General features: G+C 37.0%; 2 protein-coding genes across 6 annotated transcripts in view; one reads left to right on the top strand and one right to left on the bottom strand.

Annotated features, from left to right (window-relative positions):
- Positions 1-16,033, top strand: part of NC2beta (negative cofactor 2beta) — a 45,007-nt gene extending 28,974 nt beyond the window's left edge. The window contains exons 1-5 of one of the 5 annotated variants that reach the window (XM_067083207.1): positions 2,316-2,381; positions 3,472-3,559; positions 9,209-9,433; positions 13,012-13,175; positions 13,903-16,033. In XM_067083207.1, the coding sequence (XP_066939308.1) occupies positions 9,211-9,433; positions 13,012-13,175; positions 13,903-14,025 (510 nt within the window). In that variant the 5' untranslated portion in view covers positions 2,316-2,381; positions 3,472-3,559; positions 9,209-9,210 and the 3' untranslated portion in view covers positions 14,026-16,033. Of the gene's footprint in view, positions 1-2,014; positions 2,404-3,471; positions 3,560-9,208; positions 9,434-13,011; positions 13,176-13,849 lie in introns of those variants that run through there. The other 4 variants (XM_067083206.1, XM_067083205.1, XM_067083204.1 and 1 more) reach the window with 4 other exon arrangements.
- Positions 16,034-16,540: 507 nt separating this feature from the next.
- The window catches only part of LOC136826330 (uncharacterized), a 41,816-nt gene continuing 40,405 nt past the window's right edge, over positions 16,541-17,951 (bottom strand). The window contains exon 10 of the mRNA XM_067083581.1: positions 16,541-16,896. The gene's annotated coding sequence lies outside the window, so the exon portion shown is untranslated. The remainder of the gene's footprint in view (positions 16,897-17,951) is intronic.

The following is a 17,951-nucleotide window of genomic DNA, read 5'->3' on the forward strand; positions in this document are numbered from 1 at the left end:
GCTTCAGAGTATTATACTTTTCCCTTCCTGCGTTACAATGACAATAATACTAGGCCAATAGGAACTCCGTGTAACATTCTGAATGCAGGCTGCAGCCTCAACAATGGTCTTTACGCCAAACCGGTTTTTGCTTTTGTATAGAGGACACCAGATGTCTCTGATGGCACTGCAGGGACGTTTCGCGCTCTTGAACTTTCGTTCCACCACTGCTGTCCCATCTAGTTTCCAATGTCGAAGTTACTCAGGGTCGAAGTCCGGAAAAGAATGAGAGTAAAAACAGCATAGTCAACAGCGATATAGCTCTGTACATTGTGGAGTTGTGATAATAATGATTCCATTATCTCTGAAAAGGATAAGGATCGGGCACAACTAGAGGAGTTGCTCATAGAAGTACCTAGGTCGTCTAAAGGACACAGGCATCTTTTCATGGATGGACTGAAGACAGCTTGCTCTGTGTACCTCACTCTGCTTGATTTAACCACTTATATTTCTGTTTTGCAACAAATTTTACCCTGTCTCTGATGCTTACCTTTTAGTTTTAGCCATTTGCGTGCATTAGCCTCGCAAAATCTGTGAGTAAGGTAAACTGTTCATTATTAGGATTGCAGCTATCATCACGTCAGTGTACCGGACATCGTGAGCTTCAGTGGTTCAGCTTGCATAAAATGCCATTTGCTGATCTATGGAGACTTCACAGTAGGAATCCAAAGAACAATGGTATATCAGAAGAATTTCCACCAGGAGAAATTTGGAAATGCCATGTAAATAATAAAAAAGGAGTAACGGGGCTAAAGAAAATTACTCTTTTACGTTTCACAGTAAAAAATTACCTCTAGAAGGTAGAATGAGGAAAATTCTGGTGTGCTGGGACATTGGACCCACTCATAAAAGGCAGAACAGTGATAATGGCGATAAACTTATCACTTTATTGGCAATCCCACCCCGCCAAAAAAAAAAAAAAAAAAAAAAAAATATATATATATATATATATATATATATATATATATATATATATATATATATGTGTGTGTGTGTGTGTGTGTGTGTGTGTGTGTGTGTGTGTGTGTGTGTGTGTGTGTGTATAACAATAAAAACTTTAGGATATTCGGGAGGGAAAGGCAGTACTTGCTCCTATAAGACTTGATCTGACTTCACTGTGAGTTGAGACCAGCTTTTGTCATTTTGTCATAATGAGCAAATCTGAAGTTTTTAGACAATGGGTCAGCGAAAACGTTCCCTCTGCTAAAAATATCTCCAACTTCTGATTTCGAGTAGCGCTTCAAATTCAAGTTAGAGTTCGTTAGTCGATAACTTCAAGCAAGAAACCTATCAATAAATCAAATCTATGAAAGTATTTTAGCTTGAAGCACCAAAGCCAGAAAGTCCCTTTCCTGGTGACGTACAGCCTGTCTCTAAGGAGACTAAGTTTGTCACCAGTCACTACCCTCGGAGTCAACCCCATGTCAATACTTATTTCCTTACGGTTGGTAATTAGAAGCATAAGAACACATTGAGAGAGAGAGAGAGAGAGAGAGAGAGAGAGAGAGAAGCCCTATTGATCTGAAAGTCAAAGGTCAAGGACTCACGATTTTACACGTTCAACCCCGCCCCCTTCTCTCTCTCTCTCTCTCTCTCTCTCTCTCTCTCTCTCTCTCTCTCTCTCTCTCTCTCTCTCTCTCTCTGTGCTAAAGTTAATTTTGCCCTATTTATCTTTTATTTTCTCGAATCTGCAATACTTAAATGTTTTTATAATCACATTTTCCTTGCACTGTAGTTCCTTTGGCTTAATTAAGTGCTCCCAAGCCACGAACAATTAATAAAAGTGAAATTTCCAAGCTCTCTCGCAGTAATATGTAACTGCAATATTTCAAAAGGAAGATTTTAATAAGTGTGAAATAACTCTCCCAGGCTTATTCATCAGGTATAAATGATGCGTGAGATTGTTGATGACCGCATCCGCTGTTTCTGTACTTTTAAAATTACCTTCCTCACAGCATCGTTTGCGCCCAGATTTACAGTTTTAACAGAAGAAAATGTTTTACTAGAAAAAAAAGAACGTATCCAAAAGTGCGAAGAAACGTTTCCTTATCCTAAAAAAAATTATCATTTTGAATCTCACCTTTTTTCATAACGGGGTTATTTTGTTATTCTTTAAGATGGCAGCCAAATCTCCACTAATAACCACAATAATTTATCCCACAACATGAGTGTCATGTTATTCGCAAAGAAGATGGCAGCCAAATCTCCACTTATAACCACAACAATTTATTTCTCACATCTCTATGATATATCTACACGTTTGTTTTGTTTACATTTCTACGGGCGCCTTCATGCTGTGTAGTGATCATATCTTCAATCTTTTCATATTACTGGAGTTACAGGTAAATTACTGCATTCTCAAGGGTAAATTATTACTGTAATTACAGGTAATTTACTGTATTCTCAAGGGTAAATCTAAGCAAAAGCTCCGAACGGATATTACCTTGGAAATTGATTTTATTTTTCCTCTACTTTTAGCGTTGCTGATGGAGTTGGTGGTGATTATTGTCGGTCAATAATTATTAACCTTATATACTTATCTACCCAACATGGTTGGGGACCCTTTGGGACGCGGGGTTTTGGGTCGAGGAGCCATATATATTCAAGAAGGGACTGGCTAAGGAAACCTATTATGAAAGGAACCATACTAACCTAACGTACCCTAACCTAACCTAGCAGGCTGTGTTATGCCCCCGATCTCCCGGTGAAGGAAATTCCACTCTCTACCAAAATCTCCGCCAGCATACAACTTCTGAGGTTAATTACAGGTTTATTACAGTCAACCGAGAAAAAATAATGGTAAATTCTTGATAAGCAGCCTAAGGGTAGTCTGGACGACTGAGGGACGCGCCCATAACTCATTAACAACGACTCTAAATGGAAAATTGCATAGAATAAATGTTGCTCAGCGTGCCAGATTCTACCCAAAAAGTAACTTACTTGACCAATTTGCTTGATTTTCCCGAACGACAATTTTTTCAGCGGAGCGTAACTTTTTCTAAGTACCAAGTTGACGTGAACAGTGTCACGGAACACCGCTCTCCGTAGTTCTTCAGATGGCCGAAGTGCAGCGCTCGGAAACTGAATTCTGTCCAGTCGTTTCTCAGGCTGACCCAGGTCATGCCCTAGGGCTTACGGATTAAATACTTCAGACCAATCACAGTGTGGTATCGATATGATTCATAGGTCTAGGCCAACACCAGAATCACGCGTTCTTTCTTTCTCAAACCGGTGCGATGGAAAGTCACAACGTTTTTTTGTTCCCAAAAGCCATACCTAGAAGGTGTTCTGTGTCCATTTCGGGCATTTCTGGATTTAGTTTAGCATGTCTATCTGCTCAAGAGCCGCCCGACATCCCCTGTCTCTGATTTACTTTCCCGACCATCTACAATAAGACCCGGACCGAGTAATTCCCACTCACCTGTTCGGCAGGCAGCAGTTGCAAAGAAGCCCAGGATAGTAGGACCTACAAAGCTGATACTGTTGCCTACATGGTCGGACAGCAGCTACTTTGAATAAGGTAAGCAGAGCATTTACATGCCTTTTTACATGTTTTTTGTTGTTAGGTTAGGTTGTGTTTTGGAACAGACCCTAGTGTGCAGTTTGTCGTTTTTTGTAACCTGTGGCTACACTGAATACAGATATTACCTCTTACCAGAGCATATGAGCTTGCCAAGAATCTATCAAAATGCGGATAAGCGCGCCGTTCCGCTACCCCGAACTGAGAGCAGATATGTTAATAAAATCACTGTTACAAAATTAACGCCCGTTCTAATGTAGGTAGGGAGATAGGGAATAGCCTAACCGATGTTTCTTATGTAGTCTAGGCTAGCGGTTTCCGTCCGCCCTAATATAGGTAGGGAGTAGCCTAATCATGGTTCTTATAGGCTACAAGTACCCTAGGCTAGCAGTTTCCGTAGGTTCATCAGGCCCTACTGTAAGGAGAGTGGCGGGACAACATTTTGTGTGCAGAGTACCTGGTCAGCCTCACGTATGTAGTGCAGCGGGTCGGCCTCGTATGTAGTTTAGCAGGTCAGCATCACATGTGTAGGTTAGCGAGTCAGCCTTATGTATGTAGCCTAGCGGGACAACCTGTTGTATACAGAGTAGTGGGTCAGAAACTAGCGAATTTTGTACGTTACGGCAGGCAGGAAACCCAACTTTTGCTTTCCCCCACCCAAAACCCTGGTTCCCAGCAGCGTCCCCCTTACCATTTATTAGTTTTCCAGTTGCTTTTTCTTTTCGCAATGCCGACAAAAACACGGTTTTCATTACCAATATGAAGCACAGAGGGAGCAGTTTTTTCAGCATGTTTTCTATAGTGAATTTTTGGCGCCAAAAATGGGATCCCGCGGTCATTCACAGGCTCCCAATTTACAAAGGAATACCCCATGCGGAGCTATTGCCTAGTTCTGCTGTATTCTCTAATCTGATTGATGTTACTTGTATTATATCATTGTGTATATTTATTAGCAAACAATCCCAGAAAAGATATATGCTAGGCTTAGGCTACCAGTGTAGGTGTAGATAAAGGCTAATCCTGTAGCCTGTCTCATCTTTACCTATCTAGGCCAAACCTGTCCAATAGGCTTAGGGCCGATATATTTCTTTTAGGCTGGTACAGATTACGAGAGGTATGGAGGCAAGTAGGTTATGACTGTCAAGTGCCAATGCATAGGCCTAATGGAGCAATTCGATAGTTTATAATAAGGCTAATACTACCCTAGGCTAAATGTGTTCCTTGCGAGGAGTGTAATCAGATTCTTGTAATTGTTTACATAAATTACGGGGTATGATTTGTCCAGTATTTGACTGTAATTTTTAGCAGTTAATCACTATAGCTTATAGGTGTAGGCTTGGGCTAATTGTTCCCTCCCTAACCAGTTTTTGTTCTAATACAAATACAAAACATCACCTTCTATATTAGGCCTAAGCTGTAATGTAGGCTATGTGTATTTCTTGATTGAGCTGGAAATGGTTGTTTAAACTTGGCAACAAAATGGTTAATTGGCAGCAAGCAGATGAGTTATTGGTTACCACTCACATACATGTTGGTAGCCTAGGCTAACCCTTCGTGTTTTGTGTCGTCGTGATATGTTGTTATTCGTGACATCATATCGTTGTAATGTCAGATACTAATACAATGATCTTGATTAATTTTTTTGTCTGATGGAAACCTGCATCTTTAAGTGCTTCTATAAAGTTTCAGGTTGACTGACCTTTGTCTTTACAATTTCCCATGAGCATTTAATTTTCCTTCATAATTTTCCCATTAGCTTAGATTTTTTTCAATGCTCTTCAGATCAAGAGAAGTCAAAACTTTGCTTCTGGGGCTTGACAGTTATGACAGCATAGACCCTATGGGATATTTCCCATCTATTTAAAAAAATGACTGCTGATTTCAGTGATAGTAAGATTACTAGTATTTTCAGAAAGTTAGTAGGACTTGCAAATTTTCCTTCTGTTTGGAGGAAAGGAAACATTGCAGCATTACTTTAGGAGTTAAGTCCATTGTCATGCCCCTCAGAATATAGGCTGATTGCAATTAACCTGTTTCATTTAAGGTTTTTGAGAACCTGTGCGCTAAGTGTCTTTGTAGGTTTGTTAAAGATAATAACCTGCTATCATTACAGTTTGGGTTATCATAAAGGCCTTGGTACTTGTGACACTCTCTTATCAATATCTACTGTCTTGCACAGTGCTCTTGATGATGGCACAGAGGCATGCATAATCAGTTCTGATTTTAGTACAGCCTTTCTGATTGTGTGAATCATAAAGCACTTGTCTATAAACTAATATTATATTATTGGGAATTAGTGGATCTTTTAAATATTTTAAATGCATTTTTAATAGGGAAAACCTAAAGGGTCTCTGTTGTAGCCAGTATGGTAGCTTTAGTAATGTCACTTACGGTGTTCCTCAAGATAGTGTTCTTCGACCATTGCTGTTTATTACCTATATTAATGGCATATGACAAGGTTTGGAGGACAAATTATTGCATATAGTGATGATACTACTCTTCTAGCTGTTGTTCCTTCTCCATGCCTTAGGCCTGTTGTTGCAGAATCCTTGATTAGAGATCTTGCACATATTCATGGGTTGAGTAGGCTTTGGGATGTGAAACTTAACTCTTTTAAAACTCAAAATATGGGAATAAGTTGATCCATAATACTCTTGCCTTTGCATCCCGATTTACATTTAAATGGTACTTTTTAAATGTCAAGTGACTCTTAAGATTTAAGGTGTAAACTTTGTTAAGAATTTTATTTGAGAGGAGCATATATTTAATATTGCTTCCTCTGTTTCTCAAAAACGTGGTATCCTGCAGAAATGTTTATGAATGTGTTGTGATGAAGCTATTATATTTAAGTGTTTTAACTCTTCATCCCTGTTTGGAGTACTGTTCTCCAGTGTGGTCTTCAGGTACAGATGCTCACCTCAAACTCTTGGATCAAGTTAAGTCATTGATCAAGTGTATTTTGCCAACATTTAATGTTGACTCGTGACATAGACTTAAAGTGAATTCATTATATTTGTCGCATAAAATGTACCGTACTACAACAACAAACATTCTTTGCACTCCTCTTTACCTGACCTAGTTGTTTTTGCTTTTGTGTTGAATTTGGTTTGTGAAAATAACTAAGTTGATATTTTCAATATAAAGGCATTGGTTTATACAGAGAGTCCTCCTACAGGCTATTTTAACCATGTGGCACGTCTACTAAGCACAGTGGAGTGAGTGGTAGTTGGTGGTGCTGAGGTTCCTGGATGTGTAGCTGACATGGGAGTGGTCTTTTTCATTATATATATTGTTTGTCTTCTTGTGATGAAAGCACATATAAGTTGACATAAACTTATGGGTTTGTAACACATAGAAGTTCACATAAACTGATGGGTTTGTATTAGAAAAGTAGGTTTTGATGTTTTCACAAAAGAAAATGTAATTTCTTGAGGTTTTGTAGTTTCAGAGTAGTTTGTAGGGGTCACAGAGCTGACAGTATTGACTATATATATGCACCTGACTTTTCATTATATGCAAACCAGTGGCTGTTTGCTGCTCTTGTGTGGACATAGCACTGGAAGGTTTTCTTCTCTTTAAAGATTGGTACCATTCTTTGAGGATTCATTGCTTTTACAAAAGCACAACATTCCTGAAACAATACACTAGCCTACTTTTTTGCGTTTAGCAAGTAAAAGGTCATAGCAAACGTGAATGGGGAGATCTCTATTTACAGAAGTATGGTATTGGCAAAGTAAGTATGGTGTCTGGGAATAAGTATGAAGGTGGGAAAACATTGAGTGCAGTGGTAAATAGTTAGGTGCAGTAAACTTGATAGATGAATGGTGAATATGAATGAAGAGGGAAGATATAAATAATGCAAAAAGAAAAATGAAAAATGGGGGAAAGGATTGGGTCAGTTACCACAATACATGTTCTTTTATGAGATGTATTGTCGTCACGACTGAGTACCAGAGGTCTTTTATTCTTATTAGTGGCAGTATTATTGATGCCACTGCACATAAGTTTGAGAGGAACTTTAATACTATTTTAGTACGTTGTCTGAGTTTTTTGTTACCTTCATTGATATTTTGTATGTAAACATTTATTTATTTTTAAATGTTAATTTTTGCAGTGAACCTTACCTCTCCATTTTGAAGCTTTTACTTCCGTACAGTGGTAGTTAAAGCCTCAGTATACGTATAATGGAGAGGTAAGTATTTAAAAAATAAATGTTTAATTATTTATATTTTTAAAATTTTCTTCCCTATATAGTATTATTTCTTTTCACATATTGGCATCATACTCAAATGCACCTTGTTTTGCAAGTCAGTAGTCTTTTAGCCTTGTTTGTTATGATTGTTCGTTCGTTTGAGTAGTAATGATAATAATAATAATAATAGTAATAATAATAATATAGTCTTCTCGTCAGCAGGTGGTTGGTGTAATAAGTTTCCAAAGGACATGGAAAGACATTCTGCTTTTGTTTTTTATTTTATTCTTATGTTTTGATGTGCACACAGATGGTCATTGATAGAGAGAATGAATGAAATACAAAGTTGGGCAAGTTACTGTATTTATAGCAGGGGGGCTGGTTTGAGTCGTGGTGGGTCAAATTTTCATTGGTCTGTTGCTGACATACAGGGACTTTTCTATAAAGCTTGCTGAGGTTCGGACCTTTTCTGGTTATGTTGATCGTAGAGGTTGGGGAATGTGTTTTGATATATCCCACACTGGCATGGCTGGTGTAATGGTTCTCTTTAGTGCAGGGATGTTGGTTGGTTTAATTTCTTCTTCCTCTCTGGTGCCAGTTGGTTATTTTCTTTTCTTCTTACCTGACTGTTTAGTTTTGGCCAATTTCCTATGTTCCTATCGTATTATCTGTGTTGCACCAGAAATAGGGGTCTGTTGCGGTGGTGGGATCGCCATACACTCTCTCTCTCTCTCTCTCTCTCTCTCTCTCTCTCTCTCTCTCTCTCTCTCTCTCTCTCTCTCTCTCCTTCAAAGTGTTTGGTGCTGACAGATTTCTGATGTTTCTCGCAATGATCGTCAGAAGAAATTTTGTTTCAGTAACAGTGTTTATGCTGGGATTTTTTTCCGTGTTATGTGGGGTGTGCTCGGCTTTCTCTTACTCTTTCCAGGGTGTTCTTTGTAATAAAAAGGAATTGTTCAGGTCTAGCACACATAAACTGTTTCAGCATTGTTCACAGGTAAAAAAGAGAGAGAGAGTGTATTGCACAGTTGAGTAGTTATTTTGTATACAGTGCTGTAAAGTGTGTTCTGTATTGTTTATAAATATGTACAGTACTGTATTGGGACATAATAGGAAAAATGCAAGTTTCCAATATCTGCAAGGGCCCTAGATGTACTATTTAGTATGTGGTTAATTAAGGCAATACTGTAGTTGGGTATAATTGTGTAGGTTGTATTTCTTGAAAGGATTTACTTTAAAGTTTTTTTAAAAGTATTAAAAATTTTTTTTAGGTATGAAAGAGCTTCAAATTTTGCTGCTTATAGTGGCTAATACCAAAGTTTCTATTAGAATGCACTGTAAATATTTTATTTTCAAGAAATTGCTACAGTAGTATGTAGTGTATGAATGTCCAGTTGAATTTGAGCGTCTTTCATTTATTTCAAGACTGTTGCTTTATTGTTTGTATTCTTTTTCAGCCATGAGTGTCCCAGTGGATCAGCCTGATGATGAACTGACCATCCCAAGAGCTGCTGTGAATAAAATGATCAAAGAACTTTTACCAAATGTTAGAGTGGCCAATGAAGCGCGAGAACTGATCTTGAACTGTTGTACAGAATTCATCCACTTGTTGTCTTCTGAGGCAAATGATATTTGCAATCAACAGCAGAAGAAGACAATTAATGCAGAGCACATTCTTCTTGGTAGGTGTATAAAAACTGCGATTTTACCTATTGATATATCTTGAAGGTGTTCATATGTAAACTAGGTTGGATGAAGATAGTAGTTATATTTTTTAGAAATTTTTTTGTGGTACTATCCACTGTTCTCCATTGTATTGTATCCTACTTCATTTGTTATTGTCTTGTACATTTTGCTTCTAGTTTTCTGTAAAAGAAAACTATTGAGATGGCTTCGTCAGTCTGTCTGCACTTTTTCTGACTGCCTTCAGATCTTAAGAACTACCGAGGCTAGAGGTCTGCAAATTGGTATGTTGATCATCCACCCTCCAATCATCAAACATACCAAATTGCAGCCCTTTAGCCTCAGTAGTGTCTGGCAATGCTATCAGACAGGCTACCACTGGGCTGTTGCTGAAAGTTTCATGGGCCACAGCTCATACATCATTATATGCTGTGCAGAAAACTCGATTGCAAACTTTGGCGCATTTTTTACTTGTTTATATGACGGTCATACGATTTTAACTTGTATCTCCATGTACAGTAATGCACGGTATACAAGATATACAGTACTGTACAACCTTAATCCCATCTTCCTATGGGGTTGACTGCTCGATTCTTCCTTCTCCACAGAATTCTATTTTGGGCATCTACGTGTTCTATGTCTAGTGATTTTATGTTTCTCTATGATGTCACTCCATCTAATTTTCTGCCTGCTTCTACTCCACGGCCATATGCATGTATTCTTAACCAAAGCATCCTCACCAACCCCTGTGAACCACAAGATGATACTACCCCATCTTAGTTTCCCTGGTTTTATCTGTTTGATCGTTTTTTTTTTACAAATACCCACCCTTTGTTTTTTTTTTGTTCACTTTCAGTTCATTCCATCTGTGGCAATCACAGGATCCATCTTAACAGTCTCATCTGTGTCCTTTCCAGGATTCCCTTCTCTGTTATTTGCATTACCTACATTTCTGTACCATAAAGCAGCACTGGGCTGATCCCTGTTTCATAGACCTTAATCCTGTCCAAAGGAATCTACTCATCAAGCCACTTCTGAATCCTGTTTCACTTATCCCAAACTGCTTCTAATTTTCTGCTGCACTCCAGCTCACATCCACCCTCTCTCCTTATGGTTGAACCAAGGTACTGTGCTTGAAACTGTTTGTCGCATAGTTCCCTGCCGGTACTTGACCTTACATGTAATTAATTTCTTCCCTCTCGGCTGCTTAGCATTATTTCTGTTTTTGCAGCATTGACTTTGAGTCCTCTTTTTTCCAGTCACTCCTACCAAGCCCAGCACCTCCTGTAATTCTCCTGTTTATGCTGGCACAACTGAGTCATCTGCAACAGTAGATTCCACAGCATATCTCCTTTCACAAGCTCACTCAGAACTACAATGAGGAATGGGCTTATAGCTGACCCTTGATGTCTTTCCGTATTTTGTCCTTAGTGATGTTCTTGCTCCCTTATATATTACCTTTATCTTACTTGTCAGTCTCATGGGAACTCCTTTCCTTCTCAAACTCCAATAAACCTGTCCCTTGGGTACTAAGTCAAAAATCTTTACATCGACAAAGCACCCTGTTAACTTTCAAAGTTTTTCCTGCACCAGGCATAAATTCAAACTGCATTTCCTAGGTGTCAACAATTTTATGTTGTTTGTTTTTTATCACTTTTCAATACTTTAATCTTGTGTTCCATAAGCTTTATTCCTCTACTATTTCCACATTCTATAACATTCCCTTTTGCATGTAGATGCACACCATTTCATTCTCCTCCCAATCAAAAGATGTTCCTTTTCTTACCCCATTATATCTCCCAAAGTTCTCACAACCATTCTGTACCTTCTTCATTCAAAGCTCTTATTCTTATTACTACTCCTTTTGGTGTGCCTGCTTTGTTGGTCTTCATATGGTGGATGGCATCCTTCACTTCTGTCCTGCTGAGTTCCTCTCCTGGTCCAGCACTCTTTATTCATACTCGACATTCAAAAATTCTTCAAAGTGTTCATTATGTCTTTTCATCGCATCAATCTTTATAGTTATACTGTATTGCCATTTTTGTCCTTTATATAATTACATTCCTCCCTATTTCTTTTTGCCCTCTCCCTGGCCTAGGATGTTCTATCAATTATTTATTCTGTCTGGGGTTCCTAGTTTCTCATAGAGTGGTTTGCTAATTTCATTTCTTGACTGTGCCTCAAACTCCTTACTTTTTTATGGGAATTTCTCTATCTGTTGCTCTTGCAGCACCCATGTTTTCTTTAGAAGCTTTATGTGCTAATTTATTTCTTTTAATTGCCTCCTGTACTTCTCTATTCCACCACCATGTTTTTTTTCTAAAGGTATCACTTTGCCTGTCATCTCACAAACTTCAATTTCTACTTTTGGCAATATGGTTTTCATCTTTCCATTTCCTCTATGTCATCTTCACATTTGTGTGTCCTTTCTCTTTGCCAAACTTCTTTCTCTATGTTCCATAATTTAGACCTTGTATTACAGTTTCTTTTCATTCTTCAGTTGCTGATCCATTTGTAAATAAATCACTAACAATCTGTGCTGCATGATTACACATTCTCCAGGTATTATCTTACTATTCATAATGGCCCTCCTATCATTCTTTCTTGTTAGTAGGTAGTCTGGCTGTGTCTTTCTATGTCGACTTACATATGTTTTAAGTTGAAGTTGCCTCTTTTGGAAGCCTGTGTTTGTAACAAACATAATCCAGCCCTTTGACCATCTCCAACACTCATGCCTTCACTCTTTCTTGTGCAATAACCTTTCCCTCCATGACCACACTCAAAGCCATCCACCCTTTCCCAGCTTGACTATTCAAGCCATTTAGAATTATACCTTGGAATTAAGTATAATTCTAAGGTACTCGTCAAGGATTCTCTAAAAGCCTACTTGTGCATAAGCTGATAAGACATTCAAGATCTTCTAATACCAAATTTGGGCATAAGCCTGTCATTCAGTCTGTCTACTTTTATTACTGTACAGTTTTACTTGGTGATTCCTCTGCAATGACCCCATCTCATTCCTTCTACTTTTACCACAGTAAAAAAATTTCTGTTCATTTCCCAAAGTTTGTACACTCTTCTCTTTCCACTAAGTTTACTAAACCCTTAAAACATGTACTTTTCTCTGCTTCATAACATCTACCTAAACCATTAAAATACTGTATGTACTTTTCTCAGCTTCATAACATCTACCATCACTCTTCCTTTTCTAGTAAGGCTCCCAACATTCCATGTTCCTACTGTCAAGTTATTTTCCCCTTCCCTTTCATCTGTTGGCTTCCACTAACGTCTTGTGTCACAGCTGTAGATATTGAGATACCCTTTGTCCATTTCTTGTTACATGCTGGGCCCATGCAAATGTTGCTTCCTGAAGACCAGAGGTTCATTATTTAGTGTTTTGTTTGCTTTTTTATACTGAGTTAGCCAACCCTGACTGCTACCCTCCTCCCCCTCTCAGTTGGGAGTCCTGGGCTTGGAACATGTATAGTAACGCCCATAATAAGTGTTTACTGGTTTTTGTAGTTTTTTGATAAGCATGTGATTTCATTTTCACGATAATGTACCATGTATCTTGCAGCTCTGGATAAGTTAGGATTTGGTGATTACCGAGCTGATGCAGAAGCTGTACTTAAAGACTGTAAAGCGATGGCGGCCAAAAAGAGGAGAAAAAGCACACGGCTAGAGAATCTTGGTATCCCAGAGGAAGAACTTCTTAGACAACAACAGGAACTCTTTGCAAAGGCAAGACAAATGTTTGCTAATCCCTTATTTATGCTAAATCCCTTATTTATGCCAACAGTTTATCAGTTGTTTCAAAGTATGATTTAGTGTTCTCTCCCATTTAAGTTTAGTTTATAATAAGCTTAAATAAGGATTTTTTTCAGTTTAAAATTTGTGGTTATCCACATGTAGATATCTGATGCAGTCATGGGAACATTGTTCTTTCAAGAACTCTCTATAATTCTTCCAGTTTTGCTATTTACTATCTGTTTCTCAAGAAACCCTAAAGGTTTGTAGACTTTATTTACATTTCTTTAGCTCTGGCCAGCCATTTGAGAATTAATAAATGATTCAGTGGTCATTCTAATTAGAAAATATTTATTTGGAAAATGTGTGTAAACATGATATTAGAATTATCATAAGTTATGAATCTGTTGTGCTACTGAATACATGGTGAAATTAAATTTTTTGTAGTGCTAAACACACTGTATACAAAGAATAATGTTTCCACTTTGTGGTGAAGGTGCAAACTTCTGAAATATCAGTGCATTATCTTGAGGTCTTGCTTGTATTTGTTAAAGACAGCTCAAGCAATAGGTAATGCTGTAGAGACCTTGTTAATGTTATATAGTACTGTACTTTTGTTTAGATGCACATATTTTTAACACCTTGATTGTCTTTCCTTTATGCAACAGCATGATGACTGCCGTTTTGCCAGGGGTTTGTAACACTTGACTTACGTTTACAGGCAAGAGAAGAGCAAATGCTGGTTGAGCAGCAGCAGTGGCAGCTGTTGCAAGAGCAGGCTGCAGCAGCACAGCAGCTGCAGCAAGAACAACAGGCTATGGATGATGAGGATGATTATTCTTGAGGTACTCCAAAGATTAGTGTTTGGAGTGCTGGTTAAAATTTGTATATACTGTACTAATATTTGTGCTGGTGTTTATTGGATCCAAATCATTTTTGTTTTGTACATACTGGTGGTAACATACAGTATTTTATGGGATTTTATTTTGGGTTTGTGTCAAGAGTTTGCCCATGGATCACACTCAAGAGACCATTTGATTCATCATTCGTTTGGTCATTCCTCCCCCATTATGGTTTCGGTTCACATTTCTGTATTTTTTTTTCCACAATGTATTATGTTTTGTCTTATTTTCTTCTTTTGTGCACTGTTATGTGTTGTTTATTAAGTTATGATTACGAGTTAATTTCGTAATAAATTGGATAAATTCTAGGTTGCATGAAAGTTAAGACAGCGAAAGTGATGGCAGTTTTTTGCAGAGCCACTTAAATTTTGAATTTTTGTGTTAGATCAAATCATGATTGAGATTTTGAAAGGTTTGAAGTTATAGTAATTTTCTTTCATAATTGTTTACTGTTATGCCCAGTTTAAAAGTGTGATCTTAGGTGTGAGCAAGCATGCACATGAACTAACCTTTTGAGAGTCAAATGTCATTATGACTAGTATAACATTTAACTTAAGTCATTATCAGTCCATTTGTATATTTCTTGGTTTGTGGGTGTAAATGAAAATGTTCAGTCAGAACGGAATTGTGCATGTTGCCTGTGTTAGAGGGTTAGTTTTCCTATTGTTTTTGATTACCATACTCTTTAGGATATTGATTCTAATAGGTGTAATATACATTCAATTTAGGATGTGGAACCGTTTTACTTTGTAAATGCATGAAAAGCAATTGGTTGTGTAGCCTGAGTACAGTACATGTACAGTGTAATTATTTTGTAATTCCATGACTTAATTCTAATTTGATGGCCGAAGAATAGTACAATTACTAATATTTTTACTTAGCTATTCTGTTAAGAAACTTATTGAGGTTTGGATTTAATGTTTATACTTGTAGGAGCAGAGAAGTTCAGTGAAGTGAAGGGTAAGTAATAGAATTAAGTTAAATGTTATTGTAAGATGAAAGTTGTTGAATTTTCCAGTTAGCCATAATCAGTTGGTATATTTGCCAAGTCCTCTATGTGCTTCAGGATATTGATTATGGGATTATCTTCATTTATAATTTTTGTTTAGAGTTATATTTAGCTTATCTTACATAACTGTCCAGCATTAAGTGCTAAGTTTAATGAAAGTTTTCAATGTTGGATTACACCCCTAATTTTATCTTTGAAGATGATTGGTTTATGGCTCTGCCATAATGTCTATTTTCTTTTATCGTAAATTACGGTATGTGTGTATTATTATTTATATGTCAGTGGTTAAATGTATTTTAAAATAGGTCACAAAAGAAATGGTTAGCCAGACCTAATATTTGGTCAGTAATATGATTTAATGAATAGAGTTGTTGATGTATTTTGAAGTTATGGGAGAAAAGTGGAGACTTAGAACTTTCTTGTATATTACTGTATCATAAGTATTTTGAACATTGTTTAGAGCTGCTAAAAAAAGCTTATCTATTACAATATGTAAATTAAAGTATTAGTGACCAAGGGTATGTATGAAATCTGAAAAGAAAAGTTTTTGAATAGCATTGTTCATAGCTGACAAGTCAAATACTATTTTTGATGAGACTTGCATGTAGACATGAAAGCTGACTAACCTTCTGTTGTTGGGGATTATTTTGACATTGCATTGGTACTCTTTAAGTGTCTCATTGTGTTGGTGTTTCTTCTTTGTTGGAATATGTGTTTGCAGGGTGTTCAGTAATTTAACAGATGTGTATTTATTTGAATGGGATTTAATGTGGAGACAATGATCAAGTTTTTTGCTATGAGATTCAGTATTAATTTTTTTTTACTGTTAAATTGTTGTTTTTAAGTGTATCATGTTTTATGGAAATGATTTGCAAGAGAAACCAATTTTGTCAAGAATGAATTAGTCAAAGATATTTTTCAGTAAAATTTTAAAAATTTTACTTGTATATTTCTTGACATAGTAAATTTCTGTTGTGCCAAGTGAAATGGAATCTCAGGTTTCTGCTTGGATAAGCATGAGATGGTGGTGAAAATATCTTTCTGCTACATACTGTCACATGTTCACCTTTTGGGCTAAGAAGTGGCAAGCAAGAAATGTTATGATACCATATTTTAGGTTATATTTCCATATGTATTGTAAATATTAGGCTGGAAATATGAGTTTTATACTGGAAATCTGATGATTTTTAAGAGAATGTGCAGCAGCCAGTGAACCACTCTAGATGGTATTTGGAAAATGTAGTGAATGCAAGATGTATGTTAAAATATAGGGACTAAAGGAACCATTGCTTTAAGGTAGTCATTTTGTGATCTAAAGTGTTTTTAGGAAAAGACTCCAAGAGAATTTTGGAAACAAACTTCATATTCCTATTACATCAAGTAAGTAGTCTGAATGCTCTTTCCTATACAAAGTTCCTCTGAAATTGGAACCTAGATGGAAACAAATCTGAAAAATTAAAATTTTATTTCCTTCATAATTACAAGTATTTATAATTTTATGAACTGCTTACAATTACTCCTTAAATGAGGTAGTAGTTTTATTATTTGTAAGGAAAATAACACTGACCCATTGGATGTAACAAAAGATGGTTAGATTCCTGCAAAATTATACAATATTTCCATGAAAGATACTTTGTTTTTAGCAGTAACATTTTGAAAGTACTTCCATTTTTGTAACAAAATCTTGTAAATTATGCAACATCACCACTTTTACAAATACTGTAGTTTACTGTGACGACCCAATGTGGTTCCTCCATTCTGGCTCTCAGAAGACTCACTTTTTCTCTACAACTCCAGCTATGACCTACAAGAAAATATTTTACATTGACATTATTTGCACAAGGATGAGATTGATTAATGTCACATGAGTGATAACACCTTACTTAATTCTTCATGTCCATTTACACACAGGTAGACCAGTCCTCACATTATAATAACCTTGTTTTTATGAACAGATGCATATACTAGTGTTCTGTCATATATCATTTCAAAATGGTACTGTGGCTGCTTGTTTAGTTACTTGTGAATTTTTCACTATTAAAAAAAAGAGAGCTTTACAACCGATACGTTTTGTGAAGAGAGCATTTGCGTAATGTTTCTCAACCAACCACCATTCACTCGACACCTGAATTTAGTTGTGTATATTTCATCTCCATTACCTGCTTTTATATGTAAATCACATTCAAATTTGTTCATACAAGAAAATAAACCTTTGTCTTTCATGTAGGAGTATCATTAATGTAAGCTGGATTGGTCGTTGAAGCTTGTTAGCTACTAAGTGGTGGTATGTAAGTGAATGGGGGTTAGTACGTACCCTCTCAACTGTCTGCATGCCCATACTTTTTCTTCTTTCACTTGCAAAGTCTAGATGTCTACACTGCTGCTGTGGAACAACCTTTGTTGAAAACACTACCTCAGACATTGTGTCATTTTTTTCATAATTTTTATGGGATTGCTTGTTCTGGTGTGGAGAATGAGGTAGAACTGTAGATTCTTGAATAAGAGCATGTGTGCAGTTGCTTCATGTTACCTGTAACTGTCAATCCTCATACTGCCTTTTGTAGGCGCCATGTCTGATCTAGAGCTCTTCCCTGTCAGAAGTGTGGATTGTTGCCTTCTCATTGGCAGAAGTATGGCTGTAAGTAGGAGAGATCCAAGAAGACCAGTTGTTATCTTTGATAGGTAACACACTTGCCTTCATTCCTACACCTCTCTTAATGCAGTCTCTTCTGTTGGGACACATTAATACCATCCTTTCCTTCCTCTCTGATCTGGGAGGAGTTTGTCAAGGATCATGGACAACCAGTCTCTTGTTTCTTGATGGGTCTTTCTGACAATGAACGACCTGAGTATGTTCAT

Source organism: Macrobrachium rosenbergii, chromosome 40 (assembly GCF_040412425.1).
Source record: "Macrobrachium rosenbergii isolate ZJJX-2024 chromosome 40, ASM4041242v1, whole genome shotgun sequence".
Lineage (NCBI taxonomy): Eukaryota > Metazoa > Arthropoda > Malacostraca > Decapoda > Palaemonidae > Macrobrachium > Macrobrachium rosenbergii.